General features: G+C 37.7%; 1 protein-coding gene across 2 annotated transcripts in view; it reads right to left on the bottom strand.

Moving 5' to 3' along the window:
• Positions 1-724: 724 nt before the first annotated feature.
• The window catches only part of LOC126481126 (mitogen-activated protein kinase kinase kinase 13), a 397,315-nt gene continuing 379,061 nt past the window's right edge, over positions 725-18,978 (bottom strand). For both annotated transcript variants that reach the window (XM_050104665.1, XM_050104666.1), the window contains exons 9-12: positions 14,371-14,547; positions 12,927-13,414; positions 2,970-3,183; positions 725-2,861 (exon numbers count right to left, since the gene is read on the bottom strand). In XM_050104665.1, the coding sequence (XP_049960622.1) occupies positions 2,757-2,861; positions 2,970-3,183; positions 12,927-13,414; positions 14,371-14,547 (984 nt within the window). In that variant the 3' untranslated portion in view covers positions 725-2,756. The remainder of the gene's footprint in view (positions 2,862-2,969; positions 3,184-12,926; positions 13,415-14,370; positions 14,548-18,978) is intronic.

Genomic DNA, 18,978 nt, shown 5'->3' with positions numbered 1-18,978 from the left:
TTCATTTTTCACAAGTGCATAAACTTCTTGGTATCTGCTCTGTGTATGTAGAATTGGCAATTACATATATCCTAAAATCAACACATAGGTTTTGAGCTCATGTTAACTTCCTAATCTCACTTAATTCTTCTTGCACAAAACCTTACTGCCTACTCTACCTAAAAATGACAAAATCTGAAATGGCAATGCAAAAATGCTCACAAACTGGGGAAAATGCAGTTACTGCTAGGTGCGACTGCACATAAGTATTATAAAAATTGAATCTTCAACTCAGTGAAGCACATACAGTGGTTCTTTCGTTTTGCAACACGAATATGAGTTACGATGAAAAGCCTGCTTTCATTCTGAGGAAGGACACTATTCGAATGCTTGCTAACAATGTCGATCCTATTTACTTGATCATCTACTGCTCAGCACCTCAACTGTATGTGGAATTATTTCATTTACACCTACATGTCTGCATTCTTTGTGTTAGAAAAGAAATTTGTTTCAATATGTGTTCATATTTAAACACTCTGCTGCTGTAGATCATTATGTCGCATAATAATAAAAAAGAGGAATTGAGGCAAAACAGTTCCCTGAATACAGGTTATGTTAAGTAGTGACACATTATTTTAGTTAATAAGAATAAAACATTACATTTCCATTGACATTTTTTTTTAAAGACAAATTTTAACTTCGAGTAACAATTATTAACAGGTCATTTTGACTGTGCTGCAAACTTCTGTGCATCACTGAACGTTGCATTTTAAAGGAGATGATGATCATTATTTCCATGTGTACAGCAGCCATACTTTGAAATTAACACACAACACGATGAATGTATGTAACATTTACAGGTGTAAATAGTGTGGAACGAATTTAACATCTTTCACCAGAGCAGCTAACAGAAAAGTCATTTATAAAATCAAAAACTTCTCTCAGGCAGACACTTTATTTTAGACATTTTTAACATATTTCATGAAATAGATTAAACATTACAGAAACTTGTACTTTTGGAATGAAATATTTTATTCAGTACTTTAAAGTGCTCCACAGCCTCCGTTTATATATTTATATATAGCTTACTGGAATATCTAATTTACATCATCATAATTATATACAGAGACTGTGTAGAAGCAGCTAACGGGCTCCGCAATCTAAGTGAGGTACACAAATATACTCTTCTCTTTACACTGAATGTGAGAATTAAATGGGGAACTCTGAATGTACTCTTCCACTGTATCTGAAGTAAAGAATCTGTGCTAATATTAATATCATCTACATTTTTCTTTCTACAATGAACATATTGCATCATCTCGCTAGTCTCAGAGTAACAAAAAACTTACTTAATAATATCTTACACAGACTTAAAAAAATAAATATTGAACAGCAAAAATCTAAAAATTACACAACCACACAAGAATGTCATGGTAATATTGAGTGTCTGACAGTCATGCTTAGGAATCTCAAATTCATGCAAGGTGCACTGAGAAAAGAAATGATAATCAATACTATTCTCTAAAATTAATTTACTGTAGGAATGGAGAAAAAGTATTCTTTGCCATTCTGCATTCTGCATGCGCGCGCGCACCCACACACACACACACACACACACACACACACACACACAAATTATAAACTAAGAAGAGCAACATTTTTGAAGTGTGAATACACTTCATTCATGACAGAAGCTTACAGACACTCATCATATTTCAGGCCAGTCACAGTGAATCACTAATAGATTTAGAGGCATTATAAAATACACAGTACATGAAATCTGAATGAGATGTGCTGCTTATGTACAGTCAATAACCAGTAGCATAGTTATGCTAAAGTCTCTCTTTTCTTCTTAAATAAAATACCTTGCTGTAAGAAACTACTTGGGAGGATCTGATGGCTACAAGTATAGTAACAACAAAATGATCTACAGTGTGTGACAATATGTCATTATTTGACCTGTACAGCATAAACATTATAATATTGATAGCATGCATCTACACAAATTACTTTGAGAAATATATGTAATTAAATAACTTTGTACATATGCATAAGTCATTGAGTGGCAGTGAATGTGAACTTATTTTTGTGATGTCTGTCTGTCAAACTCCTGTCCCTGAGATTCAGTCTTTAAACCACAATTCAGACATTAATATATCCATGTTTTACAATCTTTATCACTCAAAGCAAATTTCAATAACACGTAAAAATAATACTGCTTCTGATATGGAATGTAAAATATTTGACTAATTTTACTGCACCAGCTCGATGCCCAATAAAATACGTCTACATGCAACGACAACATAAATAAAATTATTATTAATATCTCAGCTGCATCCATCATGATGCAAACACCATTAAAACATGGATAGCTAGAAGGAATGTGATGAACATTTAATGTGAGATCATTCTCTATTGTCAACAGTGAACACTAGCACATGCCAAACCTATTGTTGTGATGTGACTTAATTTTTCTGCTATGTGACTTACAGTCTGCTCTCTATATCAAAAAAATAATTTGCAGAAAATAAAGTGGCCTGAAAATGTGACTAATTGTAGCCAAAACTAAATTGATTCTTAATGTAAAAATTCTGGAATGTTGCCTTATAATTAACAACATTGTCACGACATACCTCTTAAACTTCATCACATTCCGTATATAATGATTGTACATTATACATAAATTTTAAAATGTCATATGTTACTAAAAACAACCTTAACTTAATTATAAAAGGAATCAAGTTCAGTGGAAAGGAGTATGTCGAATATTCCTGCCATCAGACAATTGTCTCTATCTTCGGCGAGTTCGCTAGCTGTGTTCCAATAGTCATATCACTCACGTCGTCCGATTCCGAATCTGAACTGCCAGGTGATGTTACTCCCTATAAACCAAGAAACGATTTTAAGCACTATTATACTTTTTCTCTGCTTCATTTAATCATCATATTCAATGAATCAACTTTATGAGAACTACAGTTATCTTTACTTACATCTTGGGAGTCACTATGTGCTCGTTTGTTGCCTAAATTCGTAATGGACTTTAAAAGGTCTGGGTTGCTCTCCAGGGTGGAGCACTGGCTAGAAGGCGGGTGGCTGTATTCAGAAGTATTTTCTTCGTCTGACAAATTGCTGAGTGTTGCAGCAACCACTGCTTGCTTGTATCTGCGGGACCTCACACCTGGTGCAATAGGTCTCCGAGCAATGCTGTATAACACAAAAATAATTCACTGACAATACGAATATGTACACAGCTTACATTCATTTTAAAGACATAGCTGTGAATTATATATCTGATGTATTTGCATTTTACTAGTGATAAAGACAGTCATAGCTATAGCTGATTATTGAGTCATACAAATAGTTCTGATTTAATATATAAAATAAAAGATTACTTATAACTTTCCAACAATTGATGCATTTTGTCACAGACATTATGTCCACCCTCGCAAAAATGTTGCATTTGTTGTTGTGAATACATCATCATAGTTTAAATTCACACTCCACATGTAATATTCACACTATCAAGAACCTACTGATGTCTAGCGTATCCAAGCCACTTTCATAGTAAAAACCATGTTAAATTTATACAAGTAAAAATCAACATACATTGATATCAAACTGCCCGGAAGATTAAAACTGTGTGACACATCATGATTTAAACCCAGAATCTTTACCTTTCACAGTCAAGTGCTTTACTGACTGATCTATCTTGGAACAACCCAAACCCGCCCTCAGGGCTTCACTTCTACCAATGCCTCCCTCTACAGTTTTAATCTGCAAGGAAGTTCAAATCAGTTCACACTCCACTCCAGAGCGAAAATTCATTCTGGAAACACGTGTTAACTTCATAAGCAGTACTTCTTGACAGCTCATAAGTTTTCCTATGAACTATCTGACTGATGTTGTGATACTCCTGGCCAGACATGACCAATTGTTCCATCCGGAAAATCAATTAGTAATTCCAATTTTTTCTAACAAGCTATTTGTCTATGTTATGGGAAAATTATGTTTATTCTCCAATTCTGCATAATGATAAACTCTGCTATCTAGACTGTATTCCTTCCCTTTCTAATTGTGAGGTTGCTACAACAATGTGATTAATCATTATTCATCTTCCTATTCACTGACAGTTACTTTATATGGAATCTTTGGGATCAGTTGTTTTGTGTTGGAATGAAACGCAAATTTAATGGCACTCAGCAGTTGGTTAGCAATTTAATAAAGGTATTTCCCCACAAATAATTTGTAAGCATTGTCAGTCGTTTTGAAACTTTGTTTATAGTTTTCAACCCTACCTCCAAAAACCCACTACATTGAGTATTTTGGACTGTGTCTGACTTCAGAAGTAATCCAAGTAAGTCCACTTATCACTGCAGAGGAAAGAACACTAACATTTGCATCTGGAGCATAGCACATAATGTTGATCATAAACAAAAACTAAATGAAATCTCTTGATATGTTTGAAGTATGTTGTTGGAGACAGTATTAAAGATAAAATGGTCAGATAGACCCATCAACCTTTCAAAGAACTGCTGAGGGAACCACATTAATGAAAACAATCTACAGAAGACAATACAAGTGGATAGGTCACATAATAATCCAGAAGAAAATTTCACTATACAGCAGAGTGTGTGCTGATATGAAGCTATCTTGTAGATTAAAAGTGTGTGCCGGACCAGGTCTTTAATTTGAGACCCTTGCTTTCCATGATAGTTGAGTATTCTGGCAGAGGAACTTGTGAAGGTGAAAATGCAAAGTTCACACGTTATACTTGGATAGTTCAGTTGGTAGGGCAGGAGCCTGTGAAAGATGAATGTCCCAGGGTCAAGTCTTGGCTTGCCGCACACTTTCAATTTGTCAGGAAGTTTCGCAGCCAGTTCATTGCAATCATTGCACAATCATTCTAGAAGGAGCAATACAAGGAAACAATGTGAGAGGATGAGCCCAAATGGCATTCTTAAAACAATCCTTAATAAGTCATTTTCGAAGCTGAATAAAACTGGTTGGCTGTGGACTGTTTCCACACTAACCAAAGGATTTATCTGTGACTCAGATGTCACTGATTCTTAAATTCATATTGTTAGTATTTTTACATAGGAAATACTTTCCAGTTTTATCACTTCCCATTGTATCTGTCACAGAATTTGATTCATTCTGTTTGTCTCTGAGTGTTGAATCAATTTGTTGTTGTAATTTCTCAGTTTTCTGTTGATTACACAATATGTGGCTATTCCATTAAAAGTAATCTGATGTAAATAATTTTTGTGAGCTTCCTACCTCTCCCTCCCTAGTGGCCTTGTCTTCTGTAAACACTGAAAAATCCAATGGGTGTGACAAATTCAATTTCTCAATGTGATATCAAATATTGTAATTAATTCTGTTCACAACTTACACATTTTTATTGACTGGATTACTCAACCTGACAACAGCCACTGTGTAATGGTTCTCAGCACTCCAGTGTTCAAATTGACAAGACACAGAGTGCAGTTGTGTACTAATAATTGACAGACCTTTTATTTACATATCTTCACCAGTTTAACAGAAAATAAATATGGATAATATCTGATAAAGTTGATCCACAAGCAGCTTAAGAACTGTTTAAAGTGAGAGCAACAGAGTGCTTCATACTTCTTTTTAAAAACATTAAATCACATCAAAAGAGTGTCAATCCTTTTAGTGAAGTGAACTGTCTGCAGTATTTTTCTTACTTAAATTGTGCTGCATTTCAGCATAACCTTTCTTCTGGATTTGAATATGTGATGACAGTTTTATCATTTAATGGCACCAGAAAACAATTGTTAGGCTGCTCTCAGCATATACTATTCACAGTTTAGTTTGGAATCCAAACAGTGGGCAAACAAAACTATGTTTAACAACCAACTTAGACAACTAGGGAACTCGTTGAAATATCAAGAAAGAAAATATGACGGCTTGGCTACAAACTTGAAAACTCGCAAACATCTTAATGACTAATTTCTTACTAACTACTGTGGTTAAGAAAAAGAGGAGGAACGTGAAGATGTCACTGATTCTAATTGGAATAGGTACTGCAAGAGATCTGCATTGATTGCTGGATCAACTAACTTAAAAGTATGGACCCAAAAGAAAAACAGTAGTTGATTTGAGAAAGAAATGGATCAGTAAGACTGATTAAGACCTATGTTACAAGGACAACAGGTCACAAGTGAGGATAATTTTTCAGACTGTCATGGAGACCACTCATTTTGAGCAAAAGATGCTATTTAGTAAGGACCATGAATTCTGTATCAGATATAAGCAACCTATTGTTGTTGAATCAAAGGAATCAATCATAATGTTCAAATGTACAGACACACACTCTCTCTCTCTCTCTCTCTCTCTCTCTCTCTCTCTCTTCCCCCCCCCCCCTCCCGACAAACTGCCTGTTTGTTTCTCTCTCAGAGTCTTCAGCCGACGTTTGTGCCATGACTTTTCTGACATTTCACCAGCATGATTGGCTGGAATTCTCAAAGCTTCACCCTCCATTGCTGGTGATGGACTGGAGCCGAGCTCGCAGCCCCAGACTATAAGTACCTGATGCGCCAAGATCCAAGGCTACTCCTCGGTCATTTCTGATGTGGTCCTCCTCTTGCTACCAGCAACAGTTGTTTGCTGCAGCACAGGAATCCAGGACCCTTTTACCTTCATGCTTTCTTATTTTTTCTTGAAGCTATTCTCATGTTTGTGTATATCTATAGCTTCTCTACACAAGCAGATGTGATATATCTTCTCTAGCCAGAACTTCTGCGTTGGCAAATTTTACACAGCGCATGCTCTGCCATGGCCAATTTCTCTACTTCAATGTTGCTTATGTCTGTGATCCTGATGTTGATTGATTGTCCAGTCATTCCAACAAACTTTTCCACATGTGCATGGTATGCAATATATTCCCAACATTGAAAATGGGTCCCTTTTCTCCTTTGCCAATCTGAGACACACTTTGATCTTCTTTATTGGTTTGTAAACAGACTTTAACTGTGTTTGCAATATATATGGCTGATTCTGTCCATCACTCTGGGAATGTATAGCAGAAAGACCATGCCCAACATTTCTTTTTTCGACGTGTCACTTCACTGAGCATTTGACTCTGTTGTATTTCTAATATAATTTGTGGAGTACCCATTGCACCTCAGAATACTTTGCAGATGTTGCATTCTGCATCTGAGATGCTGTGAGTCACATATTCATCTTGCTTGCTTTATGAGTGTATTAATCATGTCTCTTTTTTAGCTCAGGTGATGATATGACAATTTGTGCAGCTATCGATTCATGTGTATAAGTTTTCGATACAGTGTTGCAGGTTTTCACCATCTCTTGTGATCAGCACATGTAGAAATGTTACTCCCTTGTCCTTTTCTACTTCCATGGTAAATCTTATGTTGGCATGGAGGCTGTTGAAATGTCTTAGAAGTCACTGAGCTGCTCCTCTCCATGTCTCCACACAGCAAAAGTATCATTTACACATCTGTACCTTACCTTAAGTTTCAAGATGCCAAGTCCAGTGCCTGTGCTTCGAAATGTTCCATGAAAAAGTTGGCCACCATTGGACTAAGAGGACTACCCATGGCGACACCTTCCAGCTGTTCATAGAAGTTGTCATTCCCGTGACACAGCTTGTGGTGAGACATGCATGAAACAGCTTGGTGATGTTTTGTGGGGAAAATGGAACTGATATGCTCCAGAGAGTCACTGACTGGCACTTTCATAAACAAAGAAACAATATCAAAGTTGATGAGGATGTAGTTTGGTGCAAGTTCTAGTTTCTTCAGCTCCTCAATGAAATGACATGAGTCCTTTATGTATGCGTCAGTCTCCCCACATGCAGCTGAAGCAGAGAAGCTAGGCTTTCAAGAGTCTTAACACTAACAAGAGTATACTGGTACTGACCACTGATAAGGGTAATGCAACCATCATAATGGAGACCAAAGATGAAGAGCAGAAGATCTGGGACCTATTAGAACCGACGGTGTACTGAAAACAAAGCACACACCCGATGCATCACATGGAATATGAATTAGTTAATCAAGGCGTCTTCTCTGCTGGCAGATATACAGATGAACCTGTGCAACACAGAAGCCATACCACTCGGCTGTATGGATTACCAATGATCAATAAGAATAATGTTCTACTAGGTCTGATAGCGCTCCTGGCTCACCGACAAGTAAACTGGCAAAACACTTGGCCTCTCTGCTCCAGCTGCACATGGGGAAGACTGATACACACGTAAAAGACTAAGCACATTTCACTGAGAAGCAAAACACCACCAACCTCTTTCATGCATCACTCACCATGAGTTAATGTACGTGAAATGGTAACTTCTATGAACAGCCAGAAGAGGTCACCATGGGTAGTCCTCTTAGTCCAATGGTGACCAATGTCTTCATGGAAAATTTTGAGGCAAAGGTACTGGACTTGGCACCTTGTAAACCTAAGGTGTTGTACAGATATGCGATGATACCTTCACTGTGTGGAGCTATGGTGAGGAACAGCTAGGTGACTTTCTAAGACACCTGAACAGCCTCCACGCCAACATAAAATTCACCATGGAAATAGAAAAGGACAAAGAACTACTATTTCTACATGTGCTGGTCACAAGGGATGGTAAAAACCTAGGACACAATGTGTATCAAAAACTTACACACACAGATCAATATCTGCACAAATTGTCAAATCACCAGTTGAGCCAGAAAAAGAGGCATGATTAATACATTCATAAAGTGAGCGAGATGAATATTTGAGCTACAGCACCTCAGATGTGAAATGAAACACCTGCAGAGTGTTCTAAGGAGCAATGGGTACTCCATAAGTTATATGAGAAGTATGACAGAGTCAAACACTCGGCTAAGTGAAACATTGGAAAAAGAAATGTCGGGTACAGCTTTTCTGCCATACATTTGCAGAGTGATGGACAGAATCAGCTGTATATTGCACAAACACAGCATAAAGACAAAGAAGATCAAAGTTGGGTCTCAGATCAGCAAAGGAGAAGAGGAACTCACTTGCAATGCCAGGCATATACTGCATTCCATGCACATGCGGAAAAGTTTCTGTTGGAATGAGGAAAATGCACAAACATGAGAATAGCTTCAAAAAGAATTAAGAAAGTATCAAGGTAAACTGATCCTGGATTCCCGTGCTGCAGCGAATGACTGTTGCAGGTATCAAGAGGACAACTGCACTGGAAATGACCATTGAGTAGCCCTTGGACATTGGTGCACCAGGTACATGTAGTCTGCAGCTATGAGCCTGGCTCCAATCCACCGCCAGCAATGGAGTGTAAAGCTTTGACAATTCCAACCACTCATGCTGGCAAAACATCATAAATATCGTCAAATGTTGGCCAAAGAGCCCGAGACAGAGGTCAACAGGCAGTTTGTCAACAAGTGTTCGCGAAAGTCCTAACAATTTCTCTCTCTCTCTCTCTCTCTCTCTCTCTCTCTCTCACACACACACACACACACACACACACACACACACACACACACACACACACACACACACACACACTCCTTCCCCCACCCCCCCCCCAACCCCCACCCCCGCACCTCCATTCTCCTCTTCTTCTTCACAATAAAAGACGTCAGATTGTTTCAGTAAAATTGTGAAATTATTCCAAATTCATGAAGATTAAAGAAAATGAATTTTCATCCAGTGATATATGGGGTCTCAGAGGTTGAAAGGGTGGCAAATAAGGAGTGGAGGATATTGGAGACATAAAATAATGCCAATAATTAGAAAACAATTTCATTCATTCCACAGAACAGCAACATAGCCACAAAAAGTGTCAACATCAGTTTTACTTTGTATGTAAAATTGATTTTACTAAATTAACAGATATTTCAGAGTTCTCAATACTGCTTGTGGTGCTCCAATATGGTCTGATGAAGTAAGGGACCTTATACATCATGTGTTGACTGTATGGATATTTTTAGCCAGTCTGCCAAAGTTTTCATGCATCAGCTTGTTTCGACTATTTGGTTAAAATGTAATAGTGTAGATGAAATAATTCTAAACAGTGAAGAAAACTTTTCTAAAATAACACATTTAATTAATTAGTTGATTGATCGAGACTCCTATGGTTTGTTTCGTATTCAGTTTTAAATGTAAGCCTATTTATTAGCAGTATAATTTTGCTCTGACAACTGCTTCACCAGGCAATGGTGAGTCACTGAAATGCGGGTGTAACCTGACAACTTTCACACTGAATTACATACAGGTCCAATAAAACTACTTTTATATACATATGACAAAACTCTTATTAATATAATCTGTAATTTTTGCTATTGTTCCTGTTTATCAACTGAAACCAACACACATTTTTTGAAATGCAACAAATTATGTTGGTAAATAGTAATAGACCAATGTAAAAATAAAAACAAACTACTCTCTGGTCAGCACTTATAGTCTGATTTAAACTAGTTATCACTAGGCAGGTAGCACGCTGCGTGGTTCCCACCACCAATATACCAATGGAAGTCTGGCACTATTGGCTCCGACTGTGTTGCAACTTCTGCTGCACTGCACTACCCAAGCCTGAAGCATTGTGCCAGCCAGTCCCCACTAAGTCATCATAGTGAGAGGTTTGGGCAACTTTCAGCTTCACATGCCTTACAATGTATAATGAAAGCAGGCAAAAGAGGGACAGACCTTGGCTGCGCATTCCTAGGAAACTTTCAACAAATGTGATTATACTCAGCCATTTGTGTGATCCACGCGTGAGTATTTTGTGAGAGAGACAGATGCAGGAGCACCTCTACTTCCTTTGGATAAAGTGGTGGAGAGAAATGCAGCCGCTCTACAAAGTAGAGAACAATTAGTGATAAGAATCTGCAAGAAGAAATTTGTGAAAGAAGAATCAGGTGAGTCATCTAAACTGGAGACAGCTGGGAAGATTAGGCAATTCGAGAGGAGGGCCACAAATCTTGACTCTTTTTTAGGAAGATGGATTCTTCATCAGATATATTTGTATTATTCAAGGAAGGATTATCTGACACTCAAAAAGCTGTATGTTCTCTTTGAACCAGTGGATAGGGTAGTGAACTTTCCTTGTTACAAGTCATGAAAAGTTACAATTCCACTATAAATACATTTGTGGTTGCAAATTATTAATGGAACACCAAGATATTGCAGTCTAGCGATGCTGCTTTCTTAGAGAATTAGTAGGGACAAATTTTGATGATCTCATTTAGCTTGATGAAATGTGGGTGACTGCAAGACACAGTTTGCAAGAAACCAGGGCAGATGATACCATCAGCAGTAGAATGGCAGCACCAATCAGTAAAGGCAAAAAATTAATTGTAGCACATGCTGGAATTTCAAAAGGTTTCATTGTATGTTGTTAATCCCTTCAAACAAGATCTCTGAATGGCATGAAGAGATGAAGTACAATACTTTTGTAAAATGGTTTGAAGACATTGTAGTTCAAAACTTAATGAAAACCTTTATAACCGTGATGGATAATGCTCCATATCATTCTGTTATACAAAGCAAGGTGCCCAAAAAGGCAACAAAGGAAAACAACATTGCTTGCTGATTAGAGAAACGTAAGATAGAGCTTGACAGCAGCTTGACACAGGCATAATTATTAGAACACACGTCAAAGAATCCAGTTTACACTGTGGATGAAATGGCAAAAAAATGTGGACATAAAGTGCTCAGACTGCCTCCCTACTGTTGTCACTTCAACACTACAGAACTGGTTTGGGCATGGGTTAAATGTCATATTGTTGGAGAAAATAAAAACATTTATGCTGACAGAAGTGGAATGGATTTAGAAGGAGGCAGTTGAAAAAAGTGACACCAGAAGATTGGCAAAAGGTAGTGGTTCATATGAAAGGAGTGATACAGGAAGCATGGAAGAATAAAGCTGTGTTACAACAGTGTGTCAAAGATTTGATAATATCTGTCACTAGGAGCAGTGATATCGATGGTACCACTGACTCTGCATTGAGCAATGTCTTCCTATTGCCTCATTAGCACAAGTACATAGTGTTAGTGTACTTTAATGAACTTCTTACTCCCATTAAATCTAGTGTGTGTGACTTTATTCAATCAATTTCTCTTTCTTGTTGTTAGACTAACGAATACTGTTCAGCCACTACCCATCATCTTCTTATTGTAATTTAGACTCAATTATTTCATTTTGTGTAGAAATCAAGACATTATTTCATGTGTATAGTAGTTTTTGAGATTTGCAATGATAAGAAGGAAACTTTTCCAGATGTGAAAATTTCTCTTGTTTCAATAATCAACATAACACCAGCCCTAATTAAAATTAAGAAAATATTTTTGTCGCGTATAGACATACCACTGAGAGCAATTTCAGAATTTTTGTTATTTCTGTACAAGATAGGAACTTAAGACTTCATATTTATTACGAGTTAAATACCAATGCAACTGCATAAAAATGCTGTTTTCAGAAGCATGTGTATAGGAAACACAATGCAGTATGAAAATTTTAAAAGATTCATTGCTGAGCGAGACATTTTAGTAGTAAACAAAAGAAACAGTATTGCTGTAAGAGCATTAGTTTTTGAGCTACGACATGGTAAGCCGGACACTGGGAAAATTTAATATGTTTCAGAAAAGTCTGTGCAACTCTTTCCCTATAATTACAATTAAGAATAGATTTTTGACTTGCTCAGAGACACTACAGAGGCTTACATTGTATGTGAATTCAAAATTTTTTTTATTTGGTTTTTTCGCGTTTTGCTGACAGACTCTATAGAGGCCTACATTGTATGTGAATTAGAGATTTTTAATTTGATCTTTTCACATTTTGCTCAAAAGCAATTTTCTATTGCTGCAGAGAGCAATGCACTGTGGTGGCAGCCTGCAGACTGTATTGGACAAAACAATGCTGCAGCTTTGGAGTTTAAACATTAAGTGACAACTAGTTTAAATCAGACTTTAAGCATCAGTGAACTCACCTCCGTCGCCGCAGGCTGTAGTTGTAACCATCCAGGGTGTCTCCTTCCTCTTCTGACCAGCTCTGGTCCTGAGAGTCCAGTGTTTCTGAGCTATACTGCCTCCCTACTAACACACTCTCAGAGTTCCCATTAGTGGGGGATGGCACACGGTTTCGACTGACAATTTCACTCACTTTGCGGTCAAGTGTATCTAGGTGGTCATCGTCACTGCAGGTAGTCAAACGAATGTTGCTGTTAGGCTCTGGGCTTGAACAAGGTTGCCTACAGCTATTTCCATTGAGACTTTCTGCACCCGGAGAAGGGCAACGCTCTTCTGTAGAATCCAAGGCGGGAAGTCTTAACTCCGAGTCCTTCGGCATCTCTGTCATCGTTGCCATTTTTCGATTAGCCAGACATGCACTAGGACTCGTTTCTGTCTCACTGACATCCATGAGTATATCAGTCTGTGTTTCACTGTCAACCAGCCGATGCTCAGTTTGCGACCCCAACTATAACAGAAGAAATATTTAATAATTTAAAATTCCTCACACAATTCATTTCATTTACAAATTACAATATGATCCCAAAATTTGTTTTTATTTATTAAAATTTATGACATCATGAGAAATTAAAATCTTCTGTGGTTCTAATGGGGCTCTAAAATAACAAAATTTTTATGTATCAAAGAAGAACAAGATAGAAATGCTGGCGAATCAGTAGCTGAAATGGTGAATACTGCCAAAATACAAACGTAAAAATAAAAGTTTTGACATTAATTTACGTTTTAAGAGCATTTAGTTCACTCCCTGGAGACGAGAGAGGGAGGATGTGGGGATGATCAAAAAGGAAAGGCAAGTCACTCACATTTACAATGAGACAGAACCATCTTTAGTGAGGACAAAGCAATGCTAAACCTTCTGCTTAATGAAGCTAAGTAGTGGCCAGTAATTTTGTTCTGTATGAAATAATCATTCACATTCTCTATCATAATTTTATACAAAACATTATTGAATCTCATATTCACATACAAGTCAATAGCCATGTAAATAAATATATCTGCTGGGGAAAAAAAAATACAACTTCATATTCTGGTGTTGGCCATTCTCACCTTTCCAGGTGCTTGGTCACTCTTTTCACAGGTTCTATTGCTCAAAGAACTAACTTTCCATAGTTCATTTTCCACTATCTCAGTCACTAATTACATGTTTCAATCGGCTGCTATAAGGCACCACTTTCAAATCTCATCAGCTTGGGTGAACGAGGAAGTATATAACTGTGTCTTACATAAAACGCACATTACTTCTCTAAATATGATTATATGAACTAATAAGCCACTCTACACTTAAAATCTGATGCTACGCTTTACTATTTCACCACATTGTCTGTTGGCACACTGCTTTGTGCCATCATCTCAAAAGGGTATGAGACAGCTAATTCATCCAACATAACAGTAAGACAAACATACCTTCCTCTCATGTCCTGGACTACTCCTGGCAAGAGCTGAACTGCTGCCACTTCCAGACCCAACTCTCCTATGCCTGTACCTCCTCTGTCGTACTTGCTTATCACCGGGACTTCCGCAGCTCACAATCGATTTTGCTTGTGATACTCCTTTCACCACCAGAGTTGCCATGACAGGGTTCTGTCAGAAAAAAAAACATACAAATGTCAATGACACAGGCACATTGCTGAGAATACTCCTCACACTAGTGTCACAGTCGCATGACTATTTAAGTGAAATTATAAGCCCTGGATGAAGCAGTCTGTGGAATGTGTTAATGCAGATCTTGCAAAATCATTCAAGAGGGAAGAAAATTCACACATGGGTGTAGCTAATGTGTCATCCCTCACTCAATTACATGTACATGGTACTTTTCATATATGAATGGTTCTTGTAAGAGGATACTTGCACAACTAAAAACTAGAACCATCCGGTTTAACCAAGGTAGTGTCCATCTTATCCTAGTGATTTCTGCCTTTTTAGGAAACATTCACCTGGAAGACAGGGCTACCAAATAAATGTAGTTACAGTTGAAACAGCTACCAGTACAATAAGAAATTGCAGCTTGGACAAAGACAAGGACATTAAAGGAAATGCATTTAGTGTCTTCTATCAAAGTATTGAAGCCTTACAAATGAAAAAGATTAACTTGCCATATCAATTCAACAAAATGAAAAGGTCAATGGAATTTCAGCAGACTACTTGTTTCACTTATCATAACATCACATCTAAATCACCAAAACTAAACAGAATCATCTTGAGGGATACAAGCCAATGTCATATTCCTGTTGAGTCAATAAAAAGAAAGGACAGTGGCTCTGTATACAAAAACTGCAGTTAACACCAGACCCTTCAGGTTAACAGATATGTTGAACAGCTTTCTGAATGCTGTACCACAATGGTGGACCACAAAATATATAATCTGTAGTACTGACAGTTTAGATACCACCTGCAGGGGTATTTTACACTCCAAAAACAAACTAAAAACAGTTTTAGTAAGGTTATGAAGACTGATCTGGAAAATCCTTGTTTGTGACAACTTTCAAACTAATGTTTTGCCAGATAGTACCACCTCAGATCACATAGAGTTGTCAATTTTACTTTCCACAGTTAAGCTGCCTACAGGGATTAAAACACACAGTGCAACAGCTGTTGATAATTTCTTTTTACACTGAAAAACCTGCAATAATTTAGCTGTAAAACCAATAGTCAATGGTTTATCTGACAATGATGGTCAAATGCTAGCAATAAAATTTACTGATCTGTTAGGCACATATTGTAAAGTGTATCACAGAATCATAGACAGTCTCTCACTCGGAATGTTTAGAGAAAAGTTATGGGACGAAAACCAGGGAGAAATTTATAAATCAGAGCGTGTTAGATGAAAATTTAACTGGCAAAATTAAACAGAAGCAAGGATAGGGGGTGCATAACTGCTGGGATTAAAGTGTCTTCCGCTAAGGAGAGAGAGAGAGAGAGAGAGAGAGAGAGAGAGAGAGAGAGAGAGCTCTGCATAATACAGAAAACAAGCAGTAGACAAGATATGAAATTCCGTTACTGCCAGTACAGCCGAAACCTCCACTCTGTCATAAAAAAAGGGAAACTCATATACTATGCTTTAGAATGAAACTTTCCACAAGAAGCAATTATTCAGAACATCACTAAATAAGAAACAAACAAAACTACTAACTCCACTGAAATTGAGCCCCCAGAAAAGAGCTCTGGTGGAAACAGAAACACTTTCAAATTATTGGTCACTAAATTCAATGATTACTTCCTCACAGGGCTGCAGGCAGTGCACCCAGGACATACAACCAAATATGTATTCACTAGATTTTCTTGTGCAGACACTGCATGCACCTTTGACAGACATTAGTTTCAAAACTACAATATCTAAGAAGATGGCAGAATTCATAAGGTCACTAAAAAGTTCTAATTCTAATGGCTATGATCGTGTTTCTAGCAGAATATTAGAATCTGGTGCTAACTTTATAGTATTGCCCTTAAGCTATCTTTCTAATCAATCAACGACTCAATGCACATTTCTTGACAGACTTAAATGCGCTGTTGCAACAGCCATCTAAAAACTGGAGATAAGAAAACCAGTGTTTGATAAAGTAGCCCACCATAAAACAATGCATTATTTAACAGAACTTGTTAACTACCTATCAGTTTGGCTTTTTTAGGGGATTCTCCACCCAGAAACCAACATGAGACCTCACAAACTGATGTGCTGGCAGGGTTAAACAAGATTGTGTGGATTACAGAATTCTACATAGCAAACCAAAGTGTCATGATATTAAACGCATCTGTCTTGCATGGACAGAATGTTATCTCTGTAACAGAAAGCACAGGTTCCCACTAACAGACTGTACCTTAGGCACAAAAAAAACTCAGCCTTATCAGACACCGTTCAGATGATAGCTGAAGACATCTGCATGTGGTTCACAGCTATGAGTTAACGTCTTAATCTGAGAAATACTCAGACTATGCAACTTCAAACCAGCAATAATGATCTGTTAGCATGAGAAGTAGACATTAATAGTCACATGCTCAATGCGAACCACTGTAAAAAATTCTTTGGCATCCCTCTGCATAAGTAGTTAAAATGGAATCCACAGTAGGAATCTAATCAGAATTCAGTTCAGTGTATTATGCCATTTTTTTTTGTCCTCTGGAATTGTCTTCTGGGGCAGTGAGGCTTAAGTAAATGAATATGTGTGTGTGTGTGTGTGTGTGTGTGTGTGTGTGTGTGTGTGTGTGTGTGTGTGTGTGCGCGCGCGTGTGCGCGCGTGCAGCAGAAGTGAGCAGTAAGAATGTTGTGTAAAGTAGGCAACTGTAAATCCTGTAAAGACCTTTTTAAGACTTGGAATTTTTACTACTTCCTGACACATGTCCCCCTTAATGGTTTTTGTTGTTAATAATAAAAATCAGTTTCAACTGAAATGTGATGTATACAGTAATAATACAAGACACACAATAATTTTCATGTAGACTTTGCTACCTCGTCCTGGATTCAGAATTGACTTACGTCCTCTGATATTAAGATATTCAGCGAATTCCTGTGTAACATAACGCACAAAACTGAGATCCCTACCAATTCAAAAGGAAATTAAGATCATACCTTATTAGTCACTCTTTCTACAAATTATGTGAATATTTAGATTCAGGGACTGAAGGATTCTGTTAGCTACATGGCAAGTACCAATGTTTGTAAAAAGGCTGCATGACAAGTAATAATTTACTATATAAATAAGTCTAGCAGTAGTGTAGGAAAAGAAAGCTTGCTACTTATTGTACAGATACGTTAATCTGCAGACAAGCACAATTAAAAGAGACACAAAGCTTTTGGCCACAGCCTTCATCAGCAAAAGAGAAACACACAGCATTCATACAGACAAGCATGCACACATCACGCACACGTTACCACTAACTGTGGCAGCTTGGTCCTAAGACACTGGAGTTGGCAGCCATGTGTGCGTAAGATGTGCTTGCTTGTGTGTATGAATGGTGTGTGTTTCTCTTTTACTGATGAAGGCTGTAGCTGAAAGCTTTGTGTAAATGTCTTAATTGTGCTTGTCTGCAACTTAACATGTCATCTTTATGGTAAGCAGCAATCTATCTTTTCCTACGTGGTTGATATTCCTACCTGGAGTTTCCATTGTTTGATATAGCAGTTGTGTCTTTGACTAGTGATCAAAATGTCCTAAGTCCTGGTTCAAACCTAGCCACTGCTTAAATTCTGAATTTAAAAAAATCATCACCAATGGCAGCTGAGGACTTCTAGTATAAGAATTCACCCTCATTCTACCAAAGGTCTTGTAAAAGAGGGCACAGGACCGGACTGAGGTTCATGGCATTCTCTTACCTTGGGATGGGAAACTGTGTTTAAAAGTTGGAAGAAACACCAAATATCAACAGTGTGAGGATACAGAAGGCAATGGAAACCAATGCATTGATGATATGATATGTGGCCTGTATTTCAAGAAGTATCATGATGATCTCTCCATTGGCAAAAGATTCCAGACTAGTCCCCCAATCAGATCCCCATGAAGGGAGTGCCAGTGGGGAGGTGACCATGAGAAGAAGATGGAATAATCAACGAAAGAGTAACATTCTAGAAGTTGGAGTGTGAAATGTTACAAGTCTGAATATGGTAGGGAAAGTAGAAAATCTGCAAAGGGAAATGCAAAGGCTCATTCTAGGCATAGTGGAGGTCAGTGAAGTAAAATGGGAGGAAGATACGGATTTCTAGTCAGACAAATATAGGACAATATCAACAGCAGCAGAAGATGGTATAGTAGGATTTGTTCGAAATAGGGAGGTAGGACAGAAAGTGTGTTACTGCGAACATTTCAGTGACAGGGTTATTCCCATCAAATTCAACAGCACACCATCGGCAACAGCACTAGTTCAGTTATATATGCTGACTTCGCAAACAGAAGGTGAGAGACAGAAAAGAGTACGAGGATACTGAACAATATTAATAATCATGGGTGACTGGAAAGAGGTTGTAACGTAAGGGAAGGGGAGGGAAGGGAAAGAAAAAGGGGTTATGGAAGAATATGTGCT

Source organism: Schistocerca serialis, chromosome 5 (assembly GCF_023864345.2).
Source record: "Schistocerca serialis cubense isolate TAMUIC-IGC-003099 chromosome 5, iqSchSeri2.2, whole genome shotgun sequence".
NCBI classification, from domain to species: Eukaryota; Metazoa; Arthropoda; class Insecta; order Orthoptera; family Acrididae; genus Schistocerca; species Schistocerca serialis.
This window is presented reverse-complemented; position numbering and strand designations above follow the sequence as displayed.